Below are 13,912 nucleotides of genomic sequence, written 5' to 3'. Positions count from 1 at the left end.
ATATTTAATGTGTGAAATATAAGGTTATTATACCCTATTGCTAACTTATTCTGCCTAAGTATGTGAAGAACTAATAATAAAAATATAGAGACATTTCATTGAATTGTGGAGTTGGGAATTATTTTGTAATATATTTATGTCTTTTATTGTTTCTTTCTAGTAATATTTTGTGCTCAAGTGAGGGGGGTTATTAAATCATAGGGGCTACTTTTTAAAAAAAATGAGAAAACAGCTACATGTATAACTCAGTTTTTAGTACAATTGCAAAATAATAGAGATCACTTATAGAATCGATCTTTTAAATAATACCTATTGTAGATATTCATTCACAAAATCCCATGTAACTGTTGCTTAAATTTTTTATAATTAATTTTACATTTGGGAATATTTGTTATATTTGTTGCTGTATCTCTTTAATTCACCAATATCAATGAGCATTTTGAAAACACTGTAACTCATATGAAAAAAGGCACTTATTAAAGGGACCAGTGTATTTTTCTCTGTCTTAAAAGAATTATGTACAAGTTTTAGCATAAGAAAATATCAGCCAACGCAAAACCCTAGCTCCATTTTGGTCAGCATGTCTGTATAGTGTATTTGTTTTAACAAATGTGTATCAGCAAAGGATTGTTAGATCACATTTAGTAGTAATTATTTGTCGTTGCTTTTGAGGGAGCATAGTTAGACTCTGATAAAAAAAAAACCCACCCTGCTTGGCTTGCTTTATTTGTGATCGTGTCTTAAAGAGAAAGGAAATACAATGTCTGATAAGAATGGAAAGTCCAGGAATAAATACAATGATGAGAATGAGTGCCTCGACCACTGGGGGACTTTTCTTCATCTGAGCACATATGAACAATTGATCCTTGTAGTCATATAGAGCAGTAAACATTAATAACTTAACAGTCTGAATTCATGCCGAAGAGATGGAGCATTATTGAAAGACGGAGTCGAGCGGTGCCGCTTTAATATGTTCAGTGTCATGGTCGACTCTAAAGACTAGTCGAGTGAAATTACTTGAGGTTCTAAAGATTTAAAAAGCGAACTCATTTTGCTGCACTCAGGAAATGCTACTGATGAGGCTCTCTGTGTCCCTTTTTTCTAGGCTAGAAAATATTAACCCTGAAGAAAATGACATGGTAAGCCATTCTCTGAGGAGATTTCTTGATGTCAGTCTTATATCTTAGAGGCTTAAGTTCAATTGAGTGGGTTTCAAGAACTAAGATGTGGGAAAAAGAAGAATTGACACACTAATAATGTACATCTTTGCTGCAATATGAAAATTCAATAACTTCACTCAGTCAATTTACAATTCACATGTGCCTATTAATTAAAACCCTATATTAAATAAAATATATTAAACCTTCATGTCTGACTAACATATAATGGTGTTGGTAGACATTACAGGAATTACTGAACAGAATAAACAATGCAGACACTGGGATAGCTATTCAGAAGAATGGAGCTATAATTGTGGATAGAATCTGCCAGACCAAGGAACGGAGACAGAGAATAACTGCAGAAGAGATGAACGCCGTCATCGAAGAACGCGACGCTGCTTTATCTCAGGTACCTCTGCCGTGTCTGTAAAAGCATCCATTTAGACCCGACCTTCCTCAAAACGTTGCTTTTGCCCAGCTGTCCTTCACTCACAGGACTTTAAAATATATAATCCTTGCCTTAATTATTGGACATATTAAAATACGAGCATATTTTATTTTATCACTGTTCAAATGTATGTGCCCTTATTTTTAACAAGACTTGTTACGAAAATTTTTTAATTTTATATATATATTAAGGAATCAGTTTTATATGAAATGTCTTACGAGAGTCTCAGTGTTTTGAAGGCTGAGATTATTTTTTATTACTGTTTGATTCCCAGTATCTAACTCCATACCTTTTAGTAAACATTGATAAATGAATCATATTATTAGTGTATTCTTTCCTGATCATGACTTTCACCTTCCTGCTGTAACTGAAACCTGATTGCTTCCCTGAGGATACTACTTCTACTGCCATCCCCTCAAGAAGTGGCTGTAGTCTTCGTCACACAAATTATACCACTGGCCCGGGAGGCTTGTTTCTCATCAGTGCCGTCACACCAGGCTTTCTCGCTCCCTCCCTGCACGCCTCGCCGATGCCTCGTCTTTAAAACGCGTGCATCCGACGGCACCAGCGTAACCACGCTGCGGCAGGCATCTGCACACACCTGTGTTGCCCCTCACTCTATTGTCCCAGCTATTAGCATCCTTTTCTGACTTTCTTCAGCCTGCGCCTGTCCCATGGACCGGTGATTTACATGTCTATCCAGAGGATGCTTTCCAATAGCCTCTGTTTTCCTTGCGGTCCACTTCACCGGTGATTGTGTGCTCCCCACTCCCTCGGCTCTGCACGTCGGGGTCACTTTTGATTTCGGTTTCACCCGCCCCGCTTTTTAAACCACTCCCTACTATCTTTCCAGCTCATTCTCGATCCCCGCCTCTGAAAGTTTCTGACGGCACTGGTGCCTCTAGATGGCCCTGGTGGCACAGCGGGTTCAGCATCGGGCTGCTAGCCCAAAGTACAGCACTTCAAACCCACCTGCTGTTCTGCAGTCGGATGGCGAGGCATGCTGCTTCTGTAGCGCCCCAGTCTCAGAAGCTCTATGGGGTGGTTTGTACTCTGCCTTTTAGGGTCACTGCGACACGGAATCAATTTGATGCCAGTGGTTCGGGGCGCCCCTAGAATATTTTCTATTTACTGCCTTTTTTCTATTCGAACCCCTAAGGTCCTCATCTGTTCTCTTTCGCTTAGGTTTTGTGACCCATTCTCATCGCCAACCTGAATGTAATAGAACCTCAGTTGGCTCTGTCTTCGTTTTTCCTACTCCCCTCGCAAAACCCAAATGGAGTGCCATTCAGCTCTCTGCCTGTTTTTACACCATCTCAACTTCGGCCAGAGAAAACCGTACAAACCTGTCTTAAATGTGTGGCCATGATCCTCCGGTGTAATGTTATCTCTTTTCCCCTTCACTGTCTCCCCCCCCCCCGCCCGCCTACACACACACACACACACACACACACACACACACACACACACACACACGGCATGAAAGCGGCGGGCTTCTATGTGCATCTGCACTCGGCTCCTCTGCGGCTCTTTCGGGTTACCCTCTCCACTTCAGGGCTCATGCGCGTCCCTCAGGGCCAGTTCTCACCTTTTTCTTGCTTTTGTTCACGTTTATCATTTAGTCAGTTGTCCTTTGACTCGCCTACCTCGTGAAAAGTTTCCTATTAATTCATTGCTCTCAGCCACCCAAAAGACTTTGCGTCCCTTCCGGGAGCTAGGTGGAAGTTTTGTTCCACTCTGGGCCTTGGTGGTGCCTGCTGCGCCCCGAGACCCCTCACTGTAGTGTAGCTCTGTCTGCTCAGCACTCGCCGACGATGGTAGAAAATGCCCATGATCGTCTTTCGCAAGCTTGCGCCTGAGCTCTTCAACTCCCTGTCCTGTCTGGCCTTAAAAGTCAGGTGATGAAATCGGGCTCCCCTTTTAAATTTTGCCCATTTGAGCCCCGCAGGACTGCCCAAATCCAGCGGGGGGAAATGACTCCAGAGCCCGAACTCTCCCCTCTTTTCAGGCATAGGCTCTCTGGTCCTTGTAGCACCACCTCCGCCGCCTTCAAACAGGAGCTGTGCGCACACAGCCTGGCTCGCCTTGCTCAGGCTGGAGCCCGGCCTGCCACCAAAGGTTCTTTCCCACCTAGAAGTGAAAGCCTGCCTGCCTGCCATCTTCAGAGTAGAAGTGGAAGAGGCTCTCTGGACTTTTAAAAGAACATAAATATGTTTCCATTTTATACTTTACCATGAGTTGTTAAAGAGATAGCCAAAACTGGGTTTGGCTTGGAAACAAATATTATAGCATAAACTCAAATATTTGATATTTTTATCATTTAGTTTGTTAACCAGAATTAAACACATGGAGAATAATTAAATATCGACTGCCCCCCTTTTGTTTTCTTCTCTTTCCTTTGCCCACTGTCATTTAGTGTAAAAATGATTAAAAACAAGGCAACATTTGGTAATATTTGTCAGCATAATCTTATTTATAAATTAATTCATCTACCTATCACTACAATATATTTCTGGTTACGTTTTATAAAGAATCCATAGTATAAATTATAATATAAATTATTTTAACTTACACCTTTGCCAGGCATCCTGGCCCTAGGCCCAATAGTTTATTTTGATTTTTTCTGTATATGTAATATAATCATTACATATTTATAATTTTATTATCCTGAATGGAAACCTTTTTTACCATAATTTTTAAAAATTTCGCCTTGGGGGAATATTATTAGATTTACAGAAAAGTTCAAAGACACTATAGTTCACAGGGTCCCCATAGAGCCCTGGGCCATTGGCATATCGCTCCAGTTTTTTGGGGGCGGTGGTAGTTTTAAGTCTTTTTTTCCTTTATGACCTTGACAGTTTTGAGGGGTACTGAGGAAATGTTTTGAAGTCAAAAGGCCAAACCAATTACTGGTGAGCCAATTCTACATTGTAGCAAACCTATAGGTGAGAGTGGAACTATTGCACAGGGTAGGGTCTCCCGCAGGGGTCCTCAAAGTTTTTAAACAGGGGTCCAGTTCACTGTCCCTCAGACCCTTTGGACGGATGGACTGTAGTTAAAAAACCTATGAACAAATTCCTATGCACACTGCACATATCTGATTTTTAAGTAAAAAAACAAACTTAGCCAAAACTGCAGGCTGGATAAATGTCCTCAGCGGGCCGCATATGGCCCACGGGCCATGGTTGGAGGATGCCTGTACTCTCCCGCAAGGGCGGTGCAAATTTATAGAAGTAGACTGCCTGGCCTATCCTCCACGTGAGCACCTGAGGGCTTTGCACCACTGACCTTTTAGCTAGCAGCCACTGTGTCACCTGCTGCACCCTCGGGACTCCTAGTTATATAGTAGAAGTTCTCCTAATTTGGGTTCATTGATGTTTTTCTCATGTTTTTAGAAAGGCTAGGACAGAAGTTTTACCTTAATGATATTGTTTACCATCAGCTATTTTCTCATTATACGTTGTATAGTGCCAGGACTCTAAAGAGACATTTGTAAAGTTAGTCCATTTCTATAGCTATTAAAAGTCTTCAGATGTAGTGGGGCATCCTTGCTTCTGTACATTTGTTAATTTACTTTATTTTCCAAATATAGCTAAAATTATTTACATACTTGAAATGGCTGGTTTTATCTTTTCAGATGAATTGAATCTCTAGACTGTTATTTACTCTAAAAGTCTGCTTCGATTTTTCTTTTAGCCCAATCTGGGAACTGACAGATTTAAAATCTCTCTTAGGATGAATAACATTTTAAAATCTTAATTGGCATTTATTTGGTCAAATAATTGCCTTATTAACGATCTTTTCTTTATTATTTTATATTTTCCCCTCTAAATATTAAAATACAGTATCTAAATATTATTTTAAGCTTCTATAAATATCTAGAAGTAGAGGATAGAGCTGAAACGTCCACTTTTTCACAACCTTCCTTTTTTAAGTGAAAATGGAAGTGAACCTGTATGTGAACCTTTTGAAAAGTTAATGAAAAACAGAGTTTTCCCTCTACCTAGCAAAAAAATTAGAATTGTAAATGGAAATATTTTCATAGAATGGTAGCATTTAAGTTATGCAAGCTAGGCTTAGAGGCACAATTGCAGGCAAGAGGTCCTGGAAATAGTGAAGAATGGAGGCGTGTACTAGATTTGAGGCGGACTTCACCAGGAACTGCAATCATTCCCATTCTCATTCCCAATGATGCTGGCAAGATTAGGATAGCGATAGGCTGGTTTTAACACCCAAAGGCTGACTTTGGTAGAGCCTAGCAGCAAGAAGCTTTGCGCCTGTTGCCATTTGTAGTTGGTAGAATAGTAAGGTTGAGATTTTCATTGGGAAGATCCCACTCCTGAAACACTAGGAGATGGGCCAGCACTGGAAAACTGTAATTAGTAAATAATACGAAAGAAGCCCCAGTGGGACCGTGGTTAAGCACTCAACTGCTACCCCAATGGTGGGTGATTTAAAGCAGTCTAGCGGTTCTTTGGGAGAGAGAGCGGGGAGTTAATTCTCCTGAAAATAGAGATAAATCCACTATCATTAAGTGAATTCCAACTCACAGTGACCCTATAGGAAAAACAAAGCTTCTCCTTAGCGATTCTGAGACTGTAAATCTTTACAGGAGCAACAGCTTCATTTTTGTCCATTGAAGTTCTGGGGGAGGGGTTCTCACTGCTAACTTTGGAGTTCGTGGGAATATTCTATTCTGTCAGAAGCAGGTCAACATTCAGTGGACACTCCTCACAACCAGGGATCTAGAACATGAAGTGGAGGAGGTGGTCTCTCTACGTTAAACAACATTCCTTTGTGGTTACAGCCCATTCCAAAGGAATAGAAAACCCTTGAGTGATTACAGGTGCGTGTGGCAAGTTGATGAACTCAGTGCTGGGGCAGGCCCTAATCCTTACGGTTCTTTTCGATTCTCAGTGCGGTAGGTTAGTGAGTGTGCGGGATTTTTAAAACGAGGAGACCGTTGGGAAGAGTGGTCTTAGTGAAGTGGGAAAAGGAGTGATTGACAGGGAACTCTGAATGTTTATTTCAGAATTTGGATGATGAATTCAAACAGCTGTCAGGAAGGTTGTATGATTTCTTCTAGGCAATATTGAGATTGCGTGTGTTGTATGGTAGTACAGTCATTGATTTAAATATAGTTGGGATTTTGATAGGGGAGTGATTGCTATGATACCCCACAGAGACTTGTCAGAGGAGGGGGCTCGTGAGTGACTGAGAAGGAAACTGAAGAAAATGTGATGTCACAGGAGGCAAGATGTTCTTGCTGTTGTTAGGAGCTGCCGAGTCTGTTCAGACTCACAGTGACATTCTGTACAACAGACTTGCTCCATCCTCACAATTGTTACGTTTGCACCCATTGTTGAAGCCACTGTGTCAACCCTCCCGTTGAAAGGCTTAGTCTTTTTCGCTGCTGTCACTTTACCAGGATGATGTCCTGCTTCGGGTACTGGTCTCAGCTGATGACATCAAAGTACATGAGACATAGGTCATTCCTGCCTCTAAGGAGCATTCTGGCTGTACTTCTACCAAGACATGTCTGCACGGTCATTTGAGAGGCTATGGCACTGTCAATATTCTTCCCCAACATCATAGTTTAAATGCATCAATTTTTCTTCAGCCTTCCTTATTCTGTGTCCAACTTTCCCATGCATATGAAACACTTGGAAATACTGTGGCGTGGGTCAGGCATGCCTCAGTTCTCAAAATAACATCCTCACTTTTCAACCATTTCAAAAGGTCTTGTGCAGCAGATTTATCCAGTGCAATGCATCCTTTTAGCTCTTGGCTGCTGCCTCCATGAGTTATGACTACGGTTCAGAGCAAGGTGACTCTCGACAACTTCAGTCTTTCTCCTTTGATCGTAATGCTACCTGTGGGTCCGCTTGTGAGGAGTTGGGTTTTGTTACATTGAGCAGTAAGTAATTCATACTGAAGGCTGCAAACCTTGATCTTCATCAGCAAGTGCTTCAAGTCCTCCTCACTTTCATGAAGCAAGGTTGTGTCATCTGCATATGACCAGCTGTTAATAAGCCTCCTTCAAATCCCAGTGTTATGTTTTTCTTCATATCAGCCAGCTTCTTAGAGTTTTGCAGAGCCCGCGGATTGAATAGGTGTGCTGAGAGGATGCAATCTAGATGCACACCTTTCTTGAAGTTAAACCATGCAGCACTCTCTCATTTGTACAACTGCCTCGATCCTTGAATAAGTTCCACGTGAGCTCTGGGATCCCACTCTTCTCAAGGCTATCCATAGATCGTATGGCCCACATAGCTAAATGCCATAATATAGCCAATAAAACACAAAACTTATCTTTCCAGTATTCTCTGCTTTCAGCAAGATCCACCTGACAGTATCTGTGATAACCCTTGCTCCACATCCTTTTCTGAATCCAATCTGAACCGCTGGCCACTCCCTGCTTCCTTCAGTAGCAACCTCAAATTGTTATCAGGATGTCTAGCATAACCTAACAGCTCACCTTGAATAACAACCCCCAAATCTTTGTCATTGAGCTAACCATCAATGCTTAGACGATCTCCTTTATTTGAAGCAGTTAAAATGTTCTTACCTGTCCTTCATTAATGTTACCTTCGCTTTGTACCCCTCATAATTAGCGAAAATAGCATCATATAAAGAATAGATAGTGGTTTGTTAAATGACCGGAAGAACAGAAAGTTCTTACTCAAAAACAAGATAAAGCATAGCACTTAGTTTTCATATTTCAGAAAAAGTAGGAAACAGATTTAACCTTCTTTATTATAGTGACTATAAGAGTTTTATTAGTTTTCCCCCCTGACAATTTGTTAATTTGCTTTCTGTCTTTCATATGGTTATTTGCATACGTGTTTTTCCCTAGCCCATCTTGCTAAAATATGTTGTTGCTATTTCACCCATATTAATGCCTTCTCTTTTTTGTATTTATAAACATTTGAAACTTTTTGAAAATATAGATAACTTTGGAAAGTATAGATAAGCAAAAAGAAGGAAAATTATTCATAAACTCGCTTCTTAGGGAATAATCATACCCAGATTCTTTGTCCTATTTTCCATGAGTATTAGATTCTAAATACTATTTCACAACTTGATTTTTCACTAAATGATTTTACATTTTATCAGATGTTCTTATAATTCTATAAGGTGGATATGCTAAGGTTTGTTGACCTCATCTGCCACTTGATGGTGTTTTTATTTTTGGGGGGGATAGTGTATATGTTTTGTAGCTAAATTTTTATTTACCTCAAGTTAATTTCCTTAGGGTAAAATTTTTGAAGTAGGATTGTGAGCTCAAAAGATATAAACATTTTAAAATAAAGTCTATGCAGGTATAGACTTGGTAAACTAGGAAAAGGATATAATCTATTATCTAGAACAGTATATTATTGGAAATTTGTGTAAACACCATGTTAAAACCCCTTCTGGGTTTTATATCTTTTGGTTGTCTTCATTGTCGCTGAGGCTGTAGGGTCGGTCCAAAAGTGGAGCTATAAGAAGCCAGACAACTTGAACGGTTTGGCGGAAACTAAGCACTGCCCTGTCCCACCCTCCTGAGGAGCTATAATGGACTGGCTTCCTGTCCCCTCAGTGCCACTGGGCTGCCAGCCCAATTAACAAGCCCTTTCCCTAATCCGTGTCCTCAGCCTCCCTTGCTTGCATCCCACCTATCCCCCACTGCTGTAGGGGCTTGCTTTTGAGATCTTTAAAACGATTAGGGGTTAAATAGTAAACAAAAGGAAAGCTGCTTTCTCTTTTAAAACAAAACAAAAAAACATATGGGACCACGTGGACATGAACAGCAGAAGCCATTAAGTGAAGCATACTTTCATTTCCAAATTGACTTCTCAGAGAAGTTGGACCTAGAAATATTATTTGAGCTTTCATTCCAGGAAGCTTTATGTGAATAACATGCTAAGGAATTTAAACTTTATTTTCCAGGCAATGTAGAACTCCTGAAAGCTTGTGAGTCTTCTAATAACACACAAAGTGCTGTTCTTCGGAAGAAAATTGGGGGCAGCACCCCATTGACTGGCTTGAATAGTGTAAAACCAAACCCAAAGTTAAACCTAATGCTCTCTACTTGATTTTTGCTCACAGCCACCTTCTAGGGCCAAGTCGGACTGCTCCCTAGAGTTTCTGAGACAATAAATCTTTACTGGGTAGAAAACTTCAGTTTTAAAGCAAAAGAGGCCAAATGGGAACTGATGCACTTCACTCGAGAGCTGATGAAGGTACAGGGAAAATGGCAGAATAGGTATGAAAGCTGTGACAGCAGAACACATGCTCTTTTAGCGGAGGGATCCCCGCACCAAAGTCAAACTGCTCAGTCAGAGGAGGGACCCGCGTCCTAAGTGAGGAGGTTTTGCATATGTACATGCCCATGTGAGTGGCACTCAGGTAAACAAAGGACATTTCCAGCATCCCAGGGGTTCCGTCCTGATCAAATGCCATGCCCACTATAATCGCACTCTTCTTCTACCATAGTCCTCTACCTCTTCCTGTACAAGGAATCATATTCTCTGTACTACTTTGTGTCTGACTGATTTCATCTAAGGTTATGCTTGTGCAGTTGATCTGTATGTGTTACAAGTTTTAGTAGTTGATCTTTCTCTTGTCTCTTATTTTAATGCAAGAATACACCAGACTTTAATTACTTACTCCAAAGGTGGTAAATTTCTTTCTTTCTTTCTTTCTTTCTTTCTTTCTTTCTTTCTTTCTTTCTTTCTTTCTTTCTTTCTTTCATCATTTTATTTGGGCTCATACAGCTCTTATCAGAATCCATCCATCCATCCATTGTGTCAAGCACATTCGTACATTTGTTGCCATCATCATTCTCAAAACATTTTCTTTCTACTTGAACCCTTGGTCTTGGCTCCTCATTTTTCCCTCTCCCTCCTCACCCCTCACTTCATGACCCCTTTATAATTTATAAATTATTATTTTTTCGTGTCTTACACTGACCCATGTCTCCCTTCACCCAAGGTGGTAAATTTCTTTTAAATTATTTTCTAAGTTTTTTTTAAAAAAGTATGTTAGCTATTTTATTATAATTCAGAGGATTTCATCCAGTCCTTTAAACATATTAAAAAATGAGTTATGCAATCTCATAACAATCAATTTCAGAACATTTTTATTTTTCTTATATTCCTTATTATTAGCTCCTCATCCCCCATCACCAACCTCCCCTGCCATAACCCTATGAAACCATTAATCCAGTTATTGCAGGTGGTGAAATATTTATTGTTTCCAGATTGATTCTATGTTAAATGGAGTGCTATAAATATTCTTATACGCGACTGAAGCATTCTTTGTGTCTACACAGGATAATAGTTGAATCACAGTAGTTTTGCCTAAATAGACACTGTCCATACCAATTTAGGCTCTCCCCAGTAGTATAAGAGCGTTGCTTCCGTTAGGAGGGTCAATACCTGGTATTGGGATTCATTTCAGTTCCATCATTCTGATGGGTGTACATGTTGTCGTTTTAATTTGAATTTTCCTAATGAGTAGTTATATGGAGCCGATTGCTAGTGGCACAGTGGTTACGAATTGGGCTGTGATTCACAAAGCCCACAGTTCCAAACCACCAGCACCTCCCCTGGAGAAAGAGGAGGCTTCCTCCTCCCAGAAACAGAAAGTTACAGCCTCAGAAACTCACCAGCGCAGTTCTACTCTGTCCTATACAGTTGCTGTGCATCGGCATGGACTCGAGGGCAGTGAGAATCCCTGGAAAATCACTTTCCCAGTGGTTTATTGGCCGTTTTATATCCAAGGCAACAGCCCTAAATCAAGATAAGTCATCTTCCCTTTTCCATTCTCAGTGCCATTGAGCCACTTCTGACTCAGGGTGACCTTGGGACAGAGTAGGACTGCTTTTCTGTGGGTTTCCGAGACTGTCAGTCTGAACTTGAGTTGAAAACCCCATCTTTTGCCTCGCAGAGCTAGCTAACTACTGCTCGTTTCAAACTGCTAGCCTTGCAGTGAGCAGGCCAACTCACACATAGCCCACTAGCCCCAGGACTCCCTTCAGGAATGGTTACATACTACCAAAGAGCTTGTAAAAGTGCCTGCTGCGTATATGTGGTTGCTGCAGGCAGTATGCAAAGAAACCAGGATATACGGTTTATATTGAGGCACTTGTCTTTTGTCCAAAATGTCAGGTTACTTTAAACTAAAACTTTCATTCTCAATTCAGCAGCCCTCCTTTTTCCTTTAAAAGTCGGCTCTGGCTTGGCTTGCACATTTACATATAGGTTTGTTTGATTAATTGGTACTTGACTCATCTATCATAGTACTAAGCTCTGGGATCACAAAAGATCAGACTTCCAAGCTACTTTCTAGAATTAATTTAAATACTTAATGGCAAAACCTTGGAAAAAACCTTAAAAATTTTCATTGGAAAATAGTTTCTATTTTTGGTAATAGTGGGTTTCAGTACCATGATTCTTGAAAAACTTTCCAAAGGCATATATTGACTCATCACTAATATTATTTAGGGAATTTTTTAAAAATTGTCATAGTTTAAGTAGGTTAGTATACTTTCTAATTATTTATTTAGGTCCCATTTAAAGAAACATCTCTATAAATTATAAGTGCATCATAGATTTTCATATATGTTTATGTTGGTTTTATTAATAGTTGAAAATCAAAAGTAGTTCTTCACTATTAGTGTTAGTTTTGGTAAGGATTTTGAATTAATCCACAAATAAAATTCACAAAAATGTAATGTGCAGTTAGATGAGTTTTGAAAAATGCATGTTGATATAACCACATCCCTATAATTATGTCTTTATAGAGATTGCTCTTAGAACATTCTTATCACCCTAGAAAGCTCTCTTATTCCAGACTCTCCCTTATAAATCTTCCTCCCTGCCCTCCTCCCCCCCGCAGTAGCAACTTTTATGGTTGTTTTTCACTAGACTTGTGATTTGCCTAGTCACACGAGTGGGATCACACTTTTGTTTAACAAAGTGTGCTTCAACAGTTTATTATTTTTCATTTTTATTGACAAGTAGTGTTCTACTCTGTGATCTTTTGCTATTCGTCCTCCTGTTAGAGACATGTTCAGTAAGACTTTTATGAACATTCTTGTACAGATCCCTCATTTTGGGGACATACATTCTCATTTCTCTTGGGCAGATGCAAATTGTTTACTGATGTAATTCCATAATTTCATACTCTCAGCAGCAATTTGTGGGTTTCCTGATTATAGGTAAGCCATTGGGCTGCCACCAGACTGTCCGTGGGTCAAACCCACCGGCCACTCCATGGGAGAAAGAGACTGCCTGCCCCTATTGGACTTACAGTCTCGGGACCCTAAGTCGGGTTGCTGTAACATGGACTCTCCTCAGTGGAATTTGGTTTCACTTTGGTTGGTTGCTTTACCAGCTTATTAGCACTAATTACAGTGCTTTTATTTTTAGCCATTGTAATGACTATATAGTGGTGATTAATTTTCATTCATATTCCCTGATGATCAATGAAGGATACTGGTGGTCAGTGGGTATAGCACGAGACTGCTAACAAGGTGTCAGTGGGTCAGTCCTCCGAGCTGTCGTGATGTGAAAGAGGAGGCACTCTGCTGCTGTAAAGACTCCCAGCCTCCAGCATTCTGGGGAGGCGTAGAACTGCTTTGTGGCAGGATCAGTGTGAGTCGGGTGGACTCTAGGTTTGGTGATTAATGGCTTCATGTTCTGATTGGTTATTCACACCTTTCTTTTTGAGACGTCTGTTCTAGTCTTCAATTTATTAAAAATTTGTCTTTTTATTATTGGTTTACAGGAGTTCTGTATATTTTATGGATAAAATCTATTGGTGTGACTTATTAATTTTCTAAATTATATCTTTTGATTGGAAGAATATTTGAATTGTGATCAAGTTGAATATATCAATTTTTTGTGTCTTTTATAAGAAATCTTTTCTTTACCACGAGGTTGGTAGCATATTGCTCTATGCTTTCCTCTCTATGCTTTATTGTTTTAATTTTTACTTTTAATTTGTGATTTACTTTGAGTTAATTTATGAATAGTAAAAAGTAAAGATTGAGTGTATTGTTGTTTAATGTTATATGTAGAAAAGATTTTTCCCTCTACTTTTTGGCTCTGGCACCCTGTTTTGAAAATTACTTGTAACATTTTGATTGCTGTCATTTTGAAGTCGAGCAGTGAAATTCCTCTAACTTTGTTCCTTTGAAAGGTTGCTTTTCTTATTCTAGATTCTTTCTAGCCCTTTCCCCAGTCAAGGATACAAAGTCACTGGGTGATATTTGCTTTTCTCCTGTGATATTTTTCAGCTTAAGTTCTGAGACATG

At 39.8% G+C, this 13,912-nt stretch overlaps 1 protein-coding gene across 3 annotated transcripts in view; it reads left to right on the top strand.

Annotated features, from left to right (window-relative positions):
* Positions 1-13,912, top strand: part of MIPOL1 (mirror-image polydactyly 1) — a 365,306-nt gene that overhangs the window by 119,129 nt on the left and 232,265 nt on the right. For all 3 annotated transcript variants that reach the window (XM_075531536.1, XM_075531534.1, XM_075531535.1), the window contains 2 exons: positions 1,106-1,139; positions 1,399-1,569. In XM_075531536.1, coding sequence (XP_075387651.1) covers positions 1,106-1,139; positions 1,399-1,569 — 205 coding nt within the window. The remainder of the gene's footprint in view (positions 1-1,105; positions 1,140-1,398; positions 1,570-13,912) is intronic.

The sequence above is a fragment of the Tenrec ecaudatus genome, chromosome 14 (genome assembly GCF_050624435.1).
Source record: "Tenrec ecaudatus isolate mTenEca1 chromosome 14, mTenEca1.hap1, whole genome shotgun sequence".
Taxonomy (NCBI): domain Eukaryota; kingdom Metazoa; phylum Chordata; class Mammalia; order Afrosoricida; family Tenrecidae; genus Tenrec; species Tenrec ecaudatus.
The sequence above is the reverse complement of the archived record's forward strand: the minus strand, read 5'-3'. Positions and strand labels throughout refer to the sequence as shown.